Genomic DNA, 16,695 nt, shown 5'->3' with positions numbered 1-16,695 from the left:
TTGCCAGTCTCGAGATGAGAGTTGAAAAGAGAGGCCGTAGTCCTGACTACTACCGAAGATACCCGCCTCACTGGCGCTCGAACAACGCATAAGACTTACTGATCTCTTTGACTTTCTCAGTGGTGGATATTGTTCCGTTTATGCACATCGCACGGGCCAGAGCGGTCGCGTTTGTTAATCTTCCGCGTTCTGTTTTTACCCCTTATCCTCCAGGATCTCTGTGTTCCATGTTCCATGTATAAAGGTAGAGAACAAGTCGAGAAAGCGGCACGTCCTTAGCCTAATCTTGGCGTTGGGGTAAGAAGAAATTGGAGTCAAGATATCCGATTTATACCTCACCCTAGCCACGCTACTCACTGGCTCGCTTGCAAACATGCTGCGATGTATTGGTGCGCGACGCTCAGACTACAGCCTGTAACCCCCAACCCCCACGCTCGTCATGTTCAGCAACTTTTCCGTGTATCAATACGAGGCTGTCGGCACAGTCCACGGAATTAATATTGCCACGTGGTCTGGCGTAAGCGTCACTATTGAGACATGTCGTGGAAATAGGAAGGCTGAGTATGTGCACACTATGCGACACGTCGTTGTTCCTCAGGCTTCTCCTGGATTCCCTTAGCATTCTCTTTGCCGATGACCCTGCCTGTTGCGCTATCGATGGTCGAGATAACCGCCCGCGAGTACCTCATGCTGATATACTCGGCGCCGATGACGTCTGCACATCTGCATGCAAGATAGCATACAAGCGCCATGTCAAGCTTCATTGGGACGCAGATTTGAATGAATGCAAACTCATGTAGGAGTATAAAAGACACAAGAGCATATAGGCACTCACACATACACACCACGGAGTTTTACTTGCTGCTTCATGATTCGCTTTGCTCTAGAGCTGACCTATTCACTCATCATCATCCTTCCTTGGCCTCGGCGGCTTCTGTCCGTAGACCAGCGATCTGTACATGAGTTAGCAAAAGACGTCATCTCTCACCTGAACCCGCACCTCCTCTTATTCCACGCTCCTCCACTCATCATCATCGTCTTTGAAAAAAAAAACATGGCAAACTTACACCTCTTGATAAGCATGGATACTCCGATCCCTCAGCGCCGTCCTCATATGCGCAAGATAAACCTCAACCTCCTCCTTACTCCACTTCATCACCGTCGTCAACAGGTACAAGCTCCACCCTTCGATGCCCTGCTCCCAGTTGATCCGATTGTACTGGCCCAACTCCTTGAACCTCTTCTCCGCCGGCCATCCTCCTACCGGCAGCTTCCAGCGCCGTTCTACCACGTTGACAAAGCCTGCTGCTTCGAGCCCCGCACGCGATTCGTCGACTGTGCGGAGGGATTTGCCGAATTTGTCGCCGAGCTCGAGCGAGATCTTGCCCCAGCGGTCGAAGATGGAGCCGGGGGTGACGGTGCCGTCGTCGGATTTTAGGACGACGCTGATTTCGAGCTGTTCGATGTAGCCGCCGGGTTCGAGGGCACTATTTGCCAAAGAAAGAGTGTGAGTTAGCCTTGTAACGTGGAGCACGCGAGTGGAAGGGCCGGGGTTGGTGTCATGGTGCGAGGGGGCTGTTCATACTCGAGTGCTTCTTTGTAAAAAGTCGACCAGTCAGCTACACAGCCGTACAAGGATCTGACGTGGATAAAGTCGAAATGATCCTTCTTAAATAGCCAGGGTTCGGTAAAGTCGTCGATCTCGAAGCGTACGTTGGGCGGGACCATGGAGGGTTGGGTAGGGGAAAGGTCAGTTCCTATGACCTATTTACACATGTCTTAGAGCAATGTCGCTGGGTGGCTGCGTTGTGCATGCTGCTGTAAACGTACCTCGGCTGATGGATATCTGTCGGCAAAGTCGCTGTTCGCCGTATGTTAGTCAATCTGGATGGCGTGGGTGGGTGTGCGCGAGAGACGGGAGACTAACATGGCCCATATACCGGTGCCAGTTCCGAGATCCAAAACATGCTATTCAGCACACCATTCGTCAGCACTTGCCCACATGTAGCGATGCCCGTGCCCATGTTTACGTACCATTGGCTGTTTCTTGATCGGAGCCAGACACAGCTCACCGTCGAGCAAGAGGAGGCAGATGTGGTGGCTTGCGTCTTGGTCAACACACGACCTCGAACCAAACGGAGCGCAGAACGTACGTTATATCCAGCTGATCCGATTGCGTCTCGTCGTTGGGACCCCCTGCACTCACTTAGGAACTGCATTGCATGTATAGCGAGCGGCCATGCTAACAATATGTTCCTTCCTTGTACGCATGGTATCGCCGACCATTGCGGTATTTGTAGTTGTATACGGCGGATTTGAGGGACGTGGTTTCGCTTTGATGACGTGTCAGAAGGCGGCTCCGCGTCTCACGGGAGAGACTTACGATGCCGAATCGTCGCCAAATGCCGAGTCGGTTTCATCCGAGTCCTGGAGTTGTCGGATTAGTTGGTGAATGCGCCCGTGAAGAAATCGAGAGTGGGGGAGAAAGAAAGACGCACAACAGCAACCTGTGCTTCAATATCAGCCATGGCTTAGTCTGCGCAAAAGCAATGTCGTTGTCGCTGTCGCTGTGGGGAGGTACGCGAGTATGGCAAAGGCAGTATATCCAATATCGGGGTCCGGCGGGCGTCATAAGTTAGCGTGACCTTATGTACTGATCTCAACCGTGCAGGCCAGCAGCGCTCTCTGTCCCCTCCACCAAGCGCACCCGCTTCCGTGTGGCCTCCGGCTGTGCGCCGGCGGAATGCACGCATGCAGGCCGTCGACCGACCCGCACCAGCGCGCTACCTGCCAAGTGCTCCGGTTGGCTACAGGTGGTCAAGGCAATCAGGAGAGTTGTCCTTGGGTGAAGTTGAAGGTGGGGGGAGAGGGCCAGAGGGCCATGGCAGATGCCGTAGTCGAGTGCTTGGGTCAGCGACAAATGCGCGACTACTGAGAGGTCGACCTTCATCTTCTTCCCACTAACTACGACCCCATCCTCCCAGACAAGCCCAGTCTGGCGAAGCTGTTCCGCCAATCAATGCTGGCTGACGACCATTCCCTACCCGCCACGGCGGTACTGCTGTCGGCGGGTGCAACTGCCCTGTTTGCCTACGTGCTCTACGCAGTGACCTACAACGTCTACTTCCATCCGCTGGCCAAGTTTCCGGGACCGCCCCTCGCCGGCGCTACGACGTACTGGAAAGCCTACATTGAGTGCATTGCAAACCGGTCCTTTTGCCACTTCCTTGTTGAGCTGCATGCGCAGTACGGTACGTGAAATCGGTACCGGGCACATGGAAGAATGTTTAGACGCTGATGTTGTGTCGTGATAGGCGATGTTGTTCGTATTGGCCCCAACGAGGTACGTTGTGTTGTGTGTGGTGTAAAAGGACTTGCGAGCGATATGCAGCCACCCCACTACGCCAAACTGTGCCGCCACGTGTTTACTGACGAGACGGTTGTAGCTCCACTTTGCCAACCCAAAAGCCTACCACGACATATACAACACCAAGAATCGCTGGGACAAGGAAGCGACACTTTATCAAAGTTTCAACGAGGACAGATCCAGTTTCGGTTTTCTCACGTATGCAGAGGCTAAGAATCGGAAAGATGTGCTTAACAAATCCTTTTCGCTGGCCGCTATCGAGAGCTCAGAGGGGCTGTTGGTGAACAAGGTCAAAGAGCTCTGTGCAGCCATTGAGAAGAGGAGCAGAGATGCCAAAAGTGTTGATTTGTTCTACGCGTTCCGCTGCATGAGCGTCGACGTTATAACGACATTCTGCTTCGGCAAGTCCATCCATGCAGTCGACGAGCCAGACTTCAAGGCACCTATTGTCGTGGCCCTCGAGGCGGCCACGCCCGTGGGTATGTACTTCAAGTACTCGGATCTGTTCAAAAACTTCATCTTGAAATGCCCGCCCAACCTCTCCAAGAAGCTTAGCCCTTTGACAGCGGGCATGATCGATCTAAACCAGGTAATTTCTCCGACTCGTTTTGCAGCCAGCGGTCTACTCATATACTGTAGTTACTCTCCGCGCAGATTAATGAACTCACCGACGATCCGGAAAAGCTTAAGCTCCTTCCTCACAACATGACCATCTACCACCGGTTGATGGATCCCGAGGCTCATCGTGACAAGCAAATCCCTTCTGCTGGTAGCCTGTATGAAGAAGCCCAGGCGCTCATGTTCGGTGGCACAGATACTGTCGGCAATACCCTCATGGTAGGAGCCTTCCATCTGCTCAAGCATCCTGAGAAGATGCAGAAGCTCAAGGCCGAACTATCAGGCGCATGGCCATTGCTCAACGAGAACGAGCCCAAGGTACGCGATTTGGAAAAGTTGCCGTATTTGAGTGCTGTCATCAAGGAGGCGCTTAGGATGAGTTCGGGCGTCACGTCTGGGCTTTTGAGAATCGTGCCGAAAACTGGCGCAACCATTGCGGGACATGAGGTGCCGCCGCAGGTACGCACACGTTATTCTATGCAGAGAGGGGGAAGGATGCGCGGGCTGATTGCATTCTAGACCATTGTATCGTGCGGTAGCACTTTCGTCCACTTCAACGCCGACATCTTCCCCAAGCCCGACGAATTCATGCCAGAGCGCTGGCTCGACGAGTCGGCAGAGTTGGACAAGTGGCTTGTCGCTTTCTCGCGTGGCCCACGCATGTGCTTGGGAATCAAGTGAGTCGGGCCATAGTCAGCGTTGTATAGATTTGGAAACTAACATGGGTTGTTTGTAGCCTCGCTTGGGCGGAGCTGCGTCTCGGCTTTGGTCATGTCTTCCGCAAATTCGACCTGGAGCCAAAGGGCCAACTGTAAGTTCAAGTCTCCTTTCTCTCTCTCTGAAGAACGATTTCATGTACTGTACTGACGGCGGACAGGCCTGAGAAGCTGGTCTGGCGGGATGTGTTCTTGCCACACTACCACGAGGACCATTTACAGGCGAATATGCGACCTGTAAGCGCGTAGTGGGTGGATCTTAACGGTGGTTGTTTTGCTTAGGGTATGCGAGGTAGCGTCGTCGTCAAAGCACATAATATGGTGGGTTTTCTCTGCAGGGCGATAAGGCGTCAGTCGTCGTCGAAATACATAATACGACAGATAATCAGCCGACGGTTGACGGTGCTGCTAGCCGTCCGCTATCCGTTGTCCAGAACCTTCACACGTGTAATTGAGCGCCGATCAGTCGGAGATATCGCACCTGGGTGCAGATCCATATAGTACGAGCTAGTCGCATGCCGAGGTGCAAAGGGAAGGTGCTAGAGCGTGCGCGTTCCTCCTTGGGACAGGACTTTCTGAAAAGAGTTTGCCAGGTCAGGTTTAGGAAGTTGAAAGGGTTGTTGTGATGTGCCGCCCCTTATTTATCACGAAGTGGCAGAACGCAGGTCTGTGCGTAGGATTGCATGTGAAGACTGTGCTGAAACGGGGGTGTTGGAGGTGTTGGAGAGAAGCGACAACGAAAGTGACGACAGCGGTGCACGACATTGGATTGCATTAGTTGTGGCATAGCGCGTCACAATCAGAGTTGGGTGCGTCGTCCAACCACAACGCTGAGATGCATAAGTCTGTGGCTACCCCCCGCTTGTGGGGAAGCGGACAGTCAGAGATGCTGTATGTAGCTGGCGATCATGTCGATCAAGGACGGCGGAAGTTTTGGAGCCGATGACGGTGTTGGACATGTTCAGTTGATGAAGGTTGCATATGTCAAACCACTATCGGAGCGCCAATCGGAACAGTCGACGAGGCAGCAGACTGGCCAATGATTGGCGAGAAGTCGAGATGAAGATGATTGGCGCGACAGTCGAGATGAAGGGTGACAGGCGGGCCGCGCTGGCCGAACAGGTGCGCAGTCTTAGTGAGGATTGTGATTGTGCATTTCTCAAAAGGCATGGAGATCAGCCAAGAGGCAGCCGATTCGGGAGGGCGTGTCGTGTTGTGGAGAGTCGTGGGATGATGCACTGGGCGGGGGCTAAGCTGGTTTGACCAAGGCGCGCATCTCGCCTCTGGTGCATGTGAGCTAGACCCTGTTGGAGTTGATGGACTTGGACTTCTCCCCGCTGAAATACACACGACCTCAACGACGTGCATAACCCCATCTTGGACAGCTGCCAGGTGCCCCTTTGCTTGCCCACACCCACCAACGCGTCGCGCATTCCACCCCCCTAAGGCTCGCATCCTCCAATGTCCGTATCGCGCCCGGGGCTTGTCGTGACGCCGGGTAGTCGTACAGCCCGTACATAGTTTCCCACGTACAGCACAGCATGCCCGCCACCGGAGGCAGCAGGGCAGTCCACGCACCGGCCTCGAAGCCCACACCAAAGACGACTGACAAGGGCAGCATGCGTAGAGAGAGCAGTGCGAGCGCCACGACGCAGCGGCCCGGCATCAAGACGCGCGCATACTCGGCTCCCAACGTCCCCAAGAGCGATGGCCAGCAAGCCAGCGAGCTCGACCGCACAGACGAGGACAACGACGGCGAGGAGATAGCCGACGACGCCTTCTTCCAGCGATACCACTTCCCCCAGCCCATCCTCTCCACCCAGGAAGAGGAGGGCAGCAGTGCCGAGTCGTCGTCAGACACCGAGGGGCCTCTGTCGCCTACTCACCACAAGGACCGCCAGCCATCGCAAGACGCGGCGTCGGAGCCCTCCAACAGCGACTCGGCAGCTGCCATCGTGCAGGACCTCAACATCGCCGTCATTGGCGCGCGGGGCTCAGGCAAGTCGACCTTCATCCGCCGCGCTCTCGGCCTGCCAGAAGCCTCGACGACGGCCAATTGCTCGCGGCGCATGACAATCGACGGCACCCCCTACATGGTGCGCTTCCTCGAAATGGCCTTTAGCGACGTGCACGTGGGCGACCGCAGCATCATCAAATGGCCCGAGACGGTGCACGACTTTGCGACACCACGCATGCATGCCGCCGTCACCCTCTACGACGTCACAAACCACGAGAGCCTGGGCAAGGTTCCCGAAATGCTAAGTCGGTACCCCGCCATCGCGTACCACGCGCGTCTGCTGACGCGACATGCTGACCGAATCCAGGCACACTGTCCAAGGCACAATTACCCTTCATCCTCGTAGCCTGCAAGTGCGATCAACACCCCGCCCACCGCGAGGTCGATCCGGCCGTTGTGGAGCAGAAAGCAAAGTCCTTCATTGGAGACGTGAGCGTGTTTCAGACATCCGAGTCGTCACCGGAGACGCACCGAGGATGCCTGTCCGTCATCACTCGTGCAGCGATAGCGGCCAAGCGACGTAAGTTCATTTCCTTTTGTAACACATGCAGACGTACATTGAATACCAGGGTGCAAGTCATTGACCCCATGCAGCCAGGTCCCAAGCGTCAATGGCGCGGCGGCGGGCCAACTCTTCCGCGGTAAAATCAATCACCCAAAAGGACCTTTGGAGCCGCAAGCACGAGCGTGCTAGCTCGGAGATCTCCATGAGGTTTCAACGGGGTTCAAGCGAGGTCAAGGGCCACCGTTATAAGCCCAGCGATGCCAACAAAACTTTTTTCAACGCCGAAGAGTCGCCCGGCTATGATTCCCAGGAATCCGATGACCAGGACTCGGACGCCGGCCAAAGCATCATGTCGGTGAAGCCGTCGGATGAAAATGGCTACACTTTTGAACAGCTCGTCGACCGACTTCTCGCCCAACCCATGTCCAAGAATGACTCCAAATTCGTCTCGGTGTTTCTGGCCCTGTATCGGAGGTTCGCCACGCCGGGGCAGCTGTTGGAGGCCATCATCAAACGCTTCGAAATACAGAACAAGGAGAAAGAACTGCCCATGATCCGCATCATTGCACAGCTCCGCTACCTGTCAATCTTGCAACAATGGGTCGCCTACTACCCCGGTGACTTTGCCTACCCAACGACGCGTCGACTAATCCGGAGGTTCGCATCCTCGCTAGCGTTGAACCGCGAGTTCTCCGTCGCTGCAACTGAAATTCTGCGCGATCTCGAAATGGTCACTGAAGACGACGACACCGATTGGGCATGCAGCGACCGCCAACGCCACCAGAACGAAAACATCCCGACATTCCACAACAATGTCCTCGACGAGGACTCTGATGAGGACGAGTTTTCAAAAGCGCTAGGACACATGTCAATGAGCAGTTCCACGCGAAACTCGGTGGCTCGGAGCAGCGTGACAGGCGGCGCATCGTCCATGAACGGCTCCATGGGCTCATCGCAAATCCTCCTCACCCAGGTCGAAAAGAACGAACGACTGGCCCGACAACTAGAGCCCAACCCCATTAAACCTCTCTCCAAGATCCAGTGGCATCAGCTCATGGGCGAATCGGACGAAGCCATCGCAAAGGAACTCACCCGGATAGACTGGATCATGTTCTCCTCGGTACGGCCACGAGACCTTGTACGCCACGTCAGTCTAAACGCCGAAGAGAAACAGCGATGCAAGAACCTCGAAAATGTCACACGCATGACCGAGCACTTCAACCACGTTGCCTACCTCGTCACCAATTACATACTGCTGCGCGACAAGCCAAAGCACAGAGCTCTCATGATGGAGAAGTGGATGAAGATTGCGCGACAGCTTCGAAAGCTGAACAACTACAACATGCTGGGTGCCGTCATGGCTGGCATCAACGGCACAGCAATTGGGAGATTAGTCGCAACCCGCGAACTAGTGCCCCAGGCTACCAATCAAGATTTCTGGAAACTCGACATCCTTATGGGCCAAACAAAATCGCATTCCGCGTACCGCCTCGCCTGGGAGAATAGTTCTGGCGAGCGTATACCATATATACCTCTCCACCGCCGCGATCTCGTCTCTGCATCTGAAGGCAATTCCACCTTTGTCGGCGACAAGAAGAAGACGGATTCGGCGTTGGCCCCGCACCCTGGCGTCAGCGTCTTTGAAGGTGTTGTGGGGAAACGCGATAGTAGAGAGCCGCCTCCAAGTGGTGTTGTGGGTAAAGAGCGGATCAACTGGCGCAAGTTTGAGATTATGGGTGAAGTTATTGTTGGAGTACAGAGGGCGCAAGGGACGCCGTATCCCAACTGGCAAAGATGCGAAGAGGTGAGGAATCTGATATTGGATATCAAAATTAACAAGGATGATGAGGTGAGTTTCATCTGTTGGTGGTATTGTGGTTCGGAGCAGTATATTAACGAGAAGCAGGAACTCTACGAGCGCAGTACTCATCTTGAAGCCGGCCGGGCTGATGAGAAGAGTAGGATTGCAAGATGGTTCCGAGAGCGTTAGTGCGCCGCTTTCCCTTGTCACACTCACCCACCCATTCGAGCTTTCCTTGGCCCTGCTAGCTTTTTCTTGTTCTTCATCTTTCATGTTGAGATCAGATAAGCTAAGTGTAGGGTCCTCACACAGCCGGGCGCTTGTCGCTGCCCTCATTGCCGTCTTTGCCGAGCCTGCCCCCGGCGCAGAATTATCAAGCGGCTGCGAGCACGACCAACTATGTGCGCATCTGAGAGAGGCGCCAACAACACGGAGCACCTCGTATGCCATCTCAAATCTTTCACACCACATCGCATCTACGCATCGCATCTACTCCACCATTCTACACCACACTGGACCATCTCTCATTGCGTCTTAAACACCATCTACACTACATATACCCATTTGTCCCGGAACGGGACTGGATTTCGTTACTGGCATTTCTCATAACGACGGCCCCTGTTTGCTTGTTTCGTTGCGCTGCTGCGCATCACGACTGTCATCATCATCATCGTCATTGATACCATCCACATCCACTTTGTCTGTTCCGGCTTTTCGTCCTCCCATTTGGCCTTTCTGTTATATACGCACGATACCTCTTTATCCGAACTGGCGTTTGATATATCGGGGATCGGAGGGAAGGACGGGGAACTATCACACGGTTCATGTTGGGGGTTTTCTTTCCTTTTGTTTACGTGCGTGTCGATGGAGGCTTTTCCACACATATCATATAGCGCATCTTCGGAATTCAAAGCATTTTTTACTTTCTTCTCTATACATTGGTCTTGTTATATTGTCAGTAGTCTTAGCTTACTCGTCGCATCTTCCCACCCGAAAGACACTAGCTTCTTTTATGTTCCTTGATGTCTTGTATCTGAGAGTTTCGCTTTCTAGATCATCTATTAGTTGTACTGTACCTGCGCTGCTGACTGAGGCCGGATACACGACCTAACAGCGTTGATGCGTCTAACCTCGTCTGGCTACTACTAGCTTGATATAGGTCCGGCTTGACTTTAAATCAGCCTCGTGCTTGACCTCGCACGCCCATTGACAACGGCACTATCAGCTCCTTCATCACAGACGGCACGTCCAACCTTGGTCTTCTCGTCGCCTACATCTACCGAGTCCAAAACCGCGACTCTGTCCCCTCTCCCTCGCAGGCAGCCCCAGTCTACACCAAACAGTTACATTCACCAAGGCAACTCCCCACCATCAGGACCAAGGAACTTCCCATTTGTACTCTCCAAACTGGCATTCTCAATCACGTTCTTGATTCCATTCGTGCTCTGCTCCACGGAGATGGTGTGCGCGGACAGATCGGTTCCTTGTTTGGCGAGGAGGAGCTCGAAGCCGGCTTTTCCCATGTCTGTCGCGACCATACTAGGGTGGTGGAGGAGGAGGAGGAGGAGGTTAACATGTTAGCAAACTTTTGGGAAAAAAGAAATAAAGATTGATGGAGGAGAGACAGGAGCAGACACTTACCCAGGATGTTGAACACCAAACCACCACCTTGGCATCACTCAGGTCCTGTTCGAGCGCAAGCCACTTGAAAAGAGAAAGTTGCCCAACGCCTTAACTCGCTCCGTATGCCGCTAATGGCTCATGCTGGTCAGGCTGCGGCCCGCGCTGGACATGTCAGATGAATTTGGGCTGGGCTTTGCCTTTTCAGCAAGAGAGGAAGCACCCCTTTGTATAGCTTCAACGAGCCAAATGCATTGACGTCGATGTACGTTTGCAGGAGGTCGGCTGTGGTACAAGAGAGTAACGGGGGCGTTGTTGTCTGCGATACCAGCGTTTGCGATTAACAACATCAAGGGCGTGGATGTTGAGTTTGACCGTTAGGGACTGGATGCCGGCGTTGATGGATCCGGTGGATGCGAGATCGAGGGTGATGACGATGAGGTGGGAGGCTGGTGCGCGGGGAAGAGACTGGAGGGCTTTGGAGGAAGGGGAGGTGGGGTGGCGGACTGTGGCTAGCACGGTTGTAGAAGGGCGAGAAAGGTAGAGAGTTGCTAGGCTGAAGCCAATGCCGCGATTAGCGCCTGTGATGAGGATTGTGAGGGGGAAGACATTGCTGAAAGAGAGGAAGATGGCGGAGATTGAACAGAAAAGGTATCAAGATTGGCTGATGTGGTACCTGTGTCGAGCGTTTTGAGAACACTAGTGGGGAAAGATGCGATGAAAGAAGATGTCTATCATTTTATATGCGTGGGATTTGAGGGTAGGTAATGGTCCCATAGGTACATGCGAACTCTGTCATTCCTCAACCACCATGATACCGGATACAGATGTTCGGGAGCCCAGCACACGAGGATTGATCATGGGGAAATCCATGTCAAGCCTCGGAAAAGTCCGCTAAGCTTTGTACTCCACGCGGGGTTTGAGGTTAGTCTCCGCGTGCTAGCGCAGACTGTATAAGCTAGCGGACTTGAATCTACTCCACCGCTCTTCCACCAACCTCACTCATGTCGCAAACCGTCAGATCTGTCCGCGCAAGACCGTGTACGAAGTTCGATCTAGTCAACTGTCTATCAAGCGAAGAAATTCAATATCAAAAACGAAACGTCGTGCGGAAAGGATGTCGACCAGAGCTTCACGTCACAAGTCCTGCCTAAAATGCATCCAAACGAAACGAAAGTGTGATCGAATGCAGCCTAGATGTCGACGCTGCATTGCAAGCAATACAAAATGCCAATACATTGGGCGAATCCGCTTTCCGCAACAGCCGAGTATACAACCTGGCGAAGCAGATCACTCCTTTCCCCTCCCGACAGAGCCGGTAGACGGAGCTCAAACACTAGCCAACTGGCAGCTGCAGCCATACCGCGAATCTTCCATGGCATCTTTACCAACTTCATATCTAGATGATACTGTTTTCGAATTTCCTAATCATCCTTTCAACCTGGGAGATATGCCGTACGATGACACCTTCCAATTTGGCTACAGCAGTAGTAGCAACGATAGCAGCGTCGCTGTACAGATCCCCAGTACGAAAATCTGTATGGAACCCCCCGTCACACCGCTCAACACAGCGGAAGCGATAATCCGGCCTCGAGTAGAGTTTGTAGCGAAACACCTGGCAGCCATCCCACGTCACTTTGCCTCGCAAGCTCAAACCATGTTTATACATCGAATGCATTTCCAGTATACATGTCCGACTGCTCTGCAAGACGCGATGAGTGCTTGTGCGTTGTATAGCATCAAGAATGAAGCGAATCAGGCTTTGGTCTTTGGTCACGTGCAGCAGAAATGCCAGCAGCTTGTCACGAGCACGGATGCGCAATCTGCATCGAAAACGGAGCTTCTTGCGGCTCTGCAGGCTTTGGTGTTGTATCAGATGATTCGCCTTTTTGATGGAGATGTTCGTCTCAGAGCTCTTGCTGAAGCTGATGAATCGGTTACTTTGCATTGGGCAAATCGACTCAAGACTCTGCTACGTGATGGCGGTGCGGTAATGCGGCACGGCGCGGCTTCTTCCCCCATTACACGAGTAGGTTTACATCATTCTTCTTCTCCTTCTTTCCCAAGGGACACACCGGTCGGCTCGTCGGACAATTGGCAATACTGGCTCACTACCGAATCAATACGGCGAACGATTATAACAACCCATGTCCTCAGCGGTATATACAATTTCCTCAAACTTGGATATGATGGTCCGACACCAGATCTTCGTGTGTCTTTTACCGCGCAAACGGCGCTGTGGGGTGCACAGAGTGAGAGCGGGTGGCGCTGGGCCCGCGAGGATGCTAATGTAGAGAATCTGGAGATACGGGTCGAGCGCTGGGACGAGGCGATTATGAAGGCGAGGCCAGAGGATTTGGAGGATATGGGGGTTTATATCATGGTTATGTTGTGGGGGGTTGAGGGGGCGAGGGGGTGGTTGGGTAGGGAATTTGTGACGAGGTTTGGGCTAGATGGGATGTAGAAACTTCATACAACGAAGGGTATACGTGCGATAAGAACGTAGCAGGGCAGATAATTCGTTGCGCAAGTTGTGTCGATTCGACCAAGCTATGCTAGTGTAGCCGCCCACGTAAGATTTGGTTTACTTTCATGCAACTTCGACCTCTGTTTGGCCTGTAAGCTTGCGTTTCCCATCGATCCATTTAACCTCCCAAAGAATCACATTAGACTTTGTAGTTTCCTTGCCCGACGCCTTATCTTTGGTCCTCCACTTGCTCAGAACCGCTACCACACCATCTGGCTTCTCCTTGTTCTCCCACTGCAGTACAATGGAGAACTCGTCTTGGATCGAGGTGCAAGTGCTACGAACGTACTGTAGGCCTTGTTTGAATTGGTCGTAATTGTAAACTTCGTGATTGATTCTAGTAGTAGTGGTGGTGTGTCAGATATGCTTGGCTGGTCTCACAAGCTCAGTGTAACGTACTTGGTCACAAGACTTTGATCGACCTGATCGTCGATTGCCTCGAGAGCAAGTTCATCGTTAGGCTGAATGAATAGAGTATTGTTGAGTTTGGTGACCCAGTGGCTGAGAGACTCTTGTTGTGCCGACATTTTGCGTTGCTTGGTATTGTAAGTATCTTCTCATAGTCGTGGGTTAATAGATGTACGTACGTAGATAGAGCTATCGCGAGCGGAATGTTGATGAGACTTGGATGCTCCAGATGTCAAGCCCAACTTATACCACTTGCTGGCTTGCCCATCCTCATTCTTAGGATTACTCCGACTAGCGACTACACAACTCCGCCTGCGTATCACCAACGGCCGCTGATGGCGGACTTGCTATATCGCAGAGTTCCGGGGATCGCAGTCTGAATGACGGGGGTTGGGGGGTACCCAGCACGCTAGCGGAGTTTCAGAGCGCTAGCGGAGATGGTGGTGACTGGCCATACTGATATCGATGAAGCCGTCTACTCGACTGTGATCATGTTGATGGGCAAATATTGATTGAGAGTGGACCTTGGTATATATCTGAATAGGCAAAAGTAACTGTTACGCTATCTGCTGACTGTGATATTACTGTGAAGTGAAGGGATCTATAAGTCTGTCTCACACGGTGGTTGGTTCGTTACAAAAGCATGTACATCATATCGTTAGTCCTGCCACAGCATCTTCCACGTCTAGTGCCGATGTTCTTAAACCTGATACACTGTCGACTCTCGATATCTTCCTCAACGCAACCTCCATCAACGCATCCTGCATGCCACCAAGTAGGCTAGCCGCCTGATCCCTATCCCAATAGCTTTCGTTAAAGCACACGCTGAGGACGAGTTGGCCCTCCCATATCCATGTGTGCACCATCATGCGCATCGTTAGGGTCTCAGCACCTAGCCAAAAGTCCTTGACTTTGACCAGTCCGTCGCCGATGTTCTTGGAGACCTGCTCATCTACTTCGCCAAGGAAAGCAAAGCGCGGCTGTAATTGTCCGTCTGACTCGCCTTTCTTGCCGTGGTTGGGACCGAACAGCGTCTCTTCGAGGCGCTTGTGGAAGAAGGGTGACGACGGCAAGTACGGTGCATAGCCGGCAGCATAGACGGGTGCGAGTTGAGAGTAGTACGAGTCGAAGTTAGTTTGCGGCGAGACGATGACCTCCGTAGTGATTACGCTGGTATAGCTTGTGGGTGAATTCTCAGGAGCTGCGCCTTCTGGGATCAGGGTGCGGAGGTTGGAGTGGAAAGAGGCCATGAAGCTTCGCGCTTCCTTTGTTTGTGCGAGTTTTGCAACGGAGCTGATGAGGGCGGCATGCAGAGCGATGTCAATAGCGAGAGCTGAAGTCTCGCAGCTATCGAAGACCGTCCTCGTATCCCGCTTGGAAAACTTGATAAAGTGCCGTTGAGTATATCCCGGCCTCTGCGCTTTGATAGTGGGTGTCAGTTCCAGAGCTGGCTTGTGAGGCTCTAGTGCTGCCAGACGGCTTTCGGCTTGCGCTACAAGTTCTGGTGTTTCCTCGTGCCCGATACCAAGAGTCAACTCCATGCTCGGGGTCAAATTCTTGGCACACCCGCCAAAGACTAGGTTGGGGTTCATGTTGGCCAGAGACTCAACGAGGTGGTTGAGGCAGAAGATGGCGCCGCGGGCGTCGACACGGTAGTGGGGGGACCAGATCATGACTTCGGATGTGTCGGGAAGGAAGTAGCACATCATCTGTTCGTTCCTTGGAATCCGGCCCAGCAGTTCGTCAACGGTTTTGCCCTCAGCAACGGAGAATGTTGCCGAAACCCACAAAGCGATTGAAGGTTCGTCTCCGACGCGATAGATGTATCGACCGTTATATGGGAAAGCGGCAATCTCCGGATGGTTGTAGCGAACTTGTTTCCAAGCAGTCCGGAGGTAGCCAGCAGGATCTTTGATGTCAGGATGGAACTCGAGCTTCGCTACTGCGTTCTTGGCCCAGTTGTCGCGGCCAATGGCATTTGGAACATTTCGGGTAAGTATGTTTATCCTCTCGAGGTATGTTTGTGCGCGCTCCCAACGGCCTGGTCGGGTCTCTTTCCAGGTAGCGTCTGCCATGATTGCTGAGTAGAGAAGGAGCAGGAGTCAAGAGAGGGAGAGTTGAGAAAGGTAGAGAAGAAGCAGGACAACTAAACAGTCCAAGGGAGAAGTGGATACCTGCAGTTAAAAGATATCGCCGAAGCCTGGGGTATTGTCTCACATATATAGTTAAGTGGGCCGCTACATGCGTGAAGTTCCAAGCTGGGCATGCCGAAGAAGTCCAGCCTCAGGTTCCTTTTCCGAAGCTGCCTAAGCACAATACCATGCCAAAGCAGCGGCATCATATCGGAACATTGTTCCGGAAGCGCTAGTCATGGCGAAAAGGGTTTCTCACCGTTTATACCAGACTACCGAGTTCAGCTTGGCCTAAGACAACTTGGAAAGAGTCTTTTCCTGCAGCCACCAAATACACTCGCCCCAGGCACGACCTTTCAGTGGAAGCATCGCTCAGCGCTTGTGTGCGCGGGCGTACTTCGGGCTGTGAGCCTCGAGTATTGCGTGTTCTGGACGGGTCTGGGTCGTGGTGTTTCGATGTATAGCCAAGGATGCGGATCGAGGCGAACGGCCCGCTGCACGCTACATCCGTAAAGCTCATCGCGTATCGCCGACGTCATAGTTGCTTTTTGTACACCTCCAAGGCTCTAAATCCATTCTTATAAGACCAAGATACTTAGCAATAATATCTAAGCATGCACCATGTTTACGTTGAAGGTCGACTAGAATCCGGTCATACTTTCATAAGTAGATCAACCTAGACGTTGTTAGCGTATCTGCTTTAAACTCTAAGCCGCTGTTAGCACTAATAAACTGGTCTTTCCGTGCGATCTGTGGAAACCAAACTTGCGCGGCAGATCGTAGGTATAAGGGGGTTTGTACGCAAGGATTGTGACGATGAAGGTATTAGTAGTGCGCCATCGAAGTATTACGTTTGTACATCAAGTCGGATGAGGCGTAACGCGCCATGCGCCGCCTGCCAACATTGTCCTACCCCTTGTCCAAGTACCTAGTATATGCAATCGGGAGTGACACACAAGTGAAAGATGGTGTAAAATCGAGGGT

General features: G+C 52.9%; 6 protein-coding genes across 6 annotated transcripts; 2 read left to right on the top strand and 4 right to left on the bottom strand.

Annotated features, from left to right (window-relative positions):
• Positions 1-898: 898 nt before the first annotated feature.
• AA0111_g11730 (hypothetical protein) lies at positions 899-2,528 on the bottom strand (the record flags this gene model as incomplete). Its single annotated transcript, XM_028645629.1, has 10 exons — positions 899-953; positions 1,068-1,487; positions 1,586-1,764; positions 1,831-1,861; positions 1,928-1,968; positions 2,035-2,101; positions 2,154-2,196; positions 2,248-2,333; positions 2,384-2,427; positions 2,499-2,528. The coding sequence occupies 10 exons, from the start codon at positions 2,526-2,528 to the stop codon at positions 899-901; spliced, it is 996 nt and encodes a 331-aa protein (XP_028500690.1).
• Positions 2,529-3,019: 491 nt separating this feature from the next.
• Positions 3,020-4,950, top strand: AA0111_g11729 (hypothetical protein; the record flags this gene model as incomplete). Its single annotated transcript, XM_028645627.1, has 7 exons — positions 3,020-3,251; positions 3,315-3,343; positions 3,447-3,956; positions 4,007-4,444; positions 4,505-4,662; positions 4,722-4,796; positions 4,863-4,950. The coding sequence occupies 7 exons, from the start codon at positions 3,020-3,022 to the stop codon at positions 4,948-4,950; spliced, it is 1,530 nt and encodes a 509-aa protein (XP_028500670.1).
• Positions 4,951-6,242: 1,292 nt separating this feature from the next.
• AA0111_g11728 (hypothetical protein) lies at positions 6,243-9,213 on the top strand (the record flags this gene model as incomplete). The annotated part of the gene is made up of 4 exons (XM_028645626.1): positions 6,243-6,963; positions 7,026-7,238; positions 7,313-9,072; positions 9,130-9,213. The coding sequence occupies 4 exons, from the start codon at positions 6,243-6,245 to the stop codon at positions 9,211-9,213; spliced, it is 2,778 nt and encodes a 925-aa protein (XP_028500661.1).
• A 1,160-nt stretch (positions 9,214-10,373) lies between these two features.
• On the bottom strand, positions 10,374-10,547 carry AA0111_g11727 (hypothetical protein; the record flags this gene model as incomplete). Its single annotated transcript, XM_028645625.1, has 1 exon — positions 10,374-10,547. One exon carries the CDS (start codon positions 10,545-10,547, stop codon positions 10,374-10,376), a length of 174 nt encoding a protein of 57 aa, XP_028500694.1.
• Positions 10,548-13,234: 2,687 nt separating this feature from the next.
• AA0111_g11726 (hypothetical protein) lies at positions 13,235-13,698 on the bottom strand (the record flags this gene model as incomplete). The annotated part of the gene is made up of 2 exons (XM_028645624.1): positions 13,235-13,508; positions 13,571-13,698. 2 exons carry the CDS (start codon positions 13,696-13,698, stop codon positions 13,235-13,237), a joined length of 402 nt encoding a protein of 133 aa, XP_028500693.1.
• Positions 13,699-14,229: 531 nt separating this feature from the next.
• AA0111_g11725 (hypothetical protein) lies at positions 14,230-15,654 on the bottom strand (the record flags this gene model as incomplete). Its single annotated transcript, XM_028645623.1, has 1 exon — positions 14,230-15,654. The coding sequence occupies one exon, from the start codon at positions 15,652-15,654 to the stop codon at positions 14,230-14,232; it is 1,425 nt and encodes a 474-aa protein (XP_028500684.1).
• Between the last annotated feature and the right edge of the window lie 1,041 nt (positions 15,655-16,695).

The sequence above is a fragment of the Alternaria arborescens genome (genome assembly GCF_004154835.1).
Source record: "Alternaria arborescens strain FERA 675 chromosome Unknown contig_56, whole genome shotgun sequence".
NCBI classification, from domain to species: domain Eukaryota; kingdom Fungi; phylum Ascomycota; class Dothideomycetes; order Pleosporales; family Pleosporaceae; genus Alternaria; species Alternaria arborescens.
The sequence above is the reverse complement of the archived record's forward strand: the minus strand, read 5'-3'. Positions and strand labels throughout refer to the sequence as shown.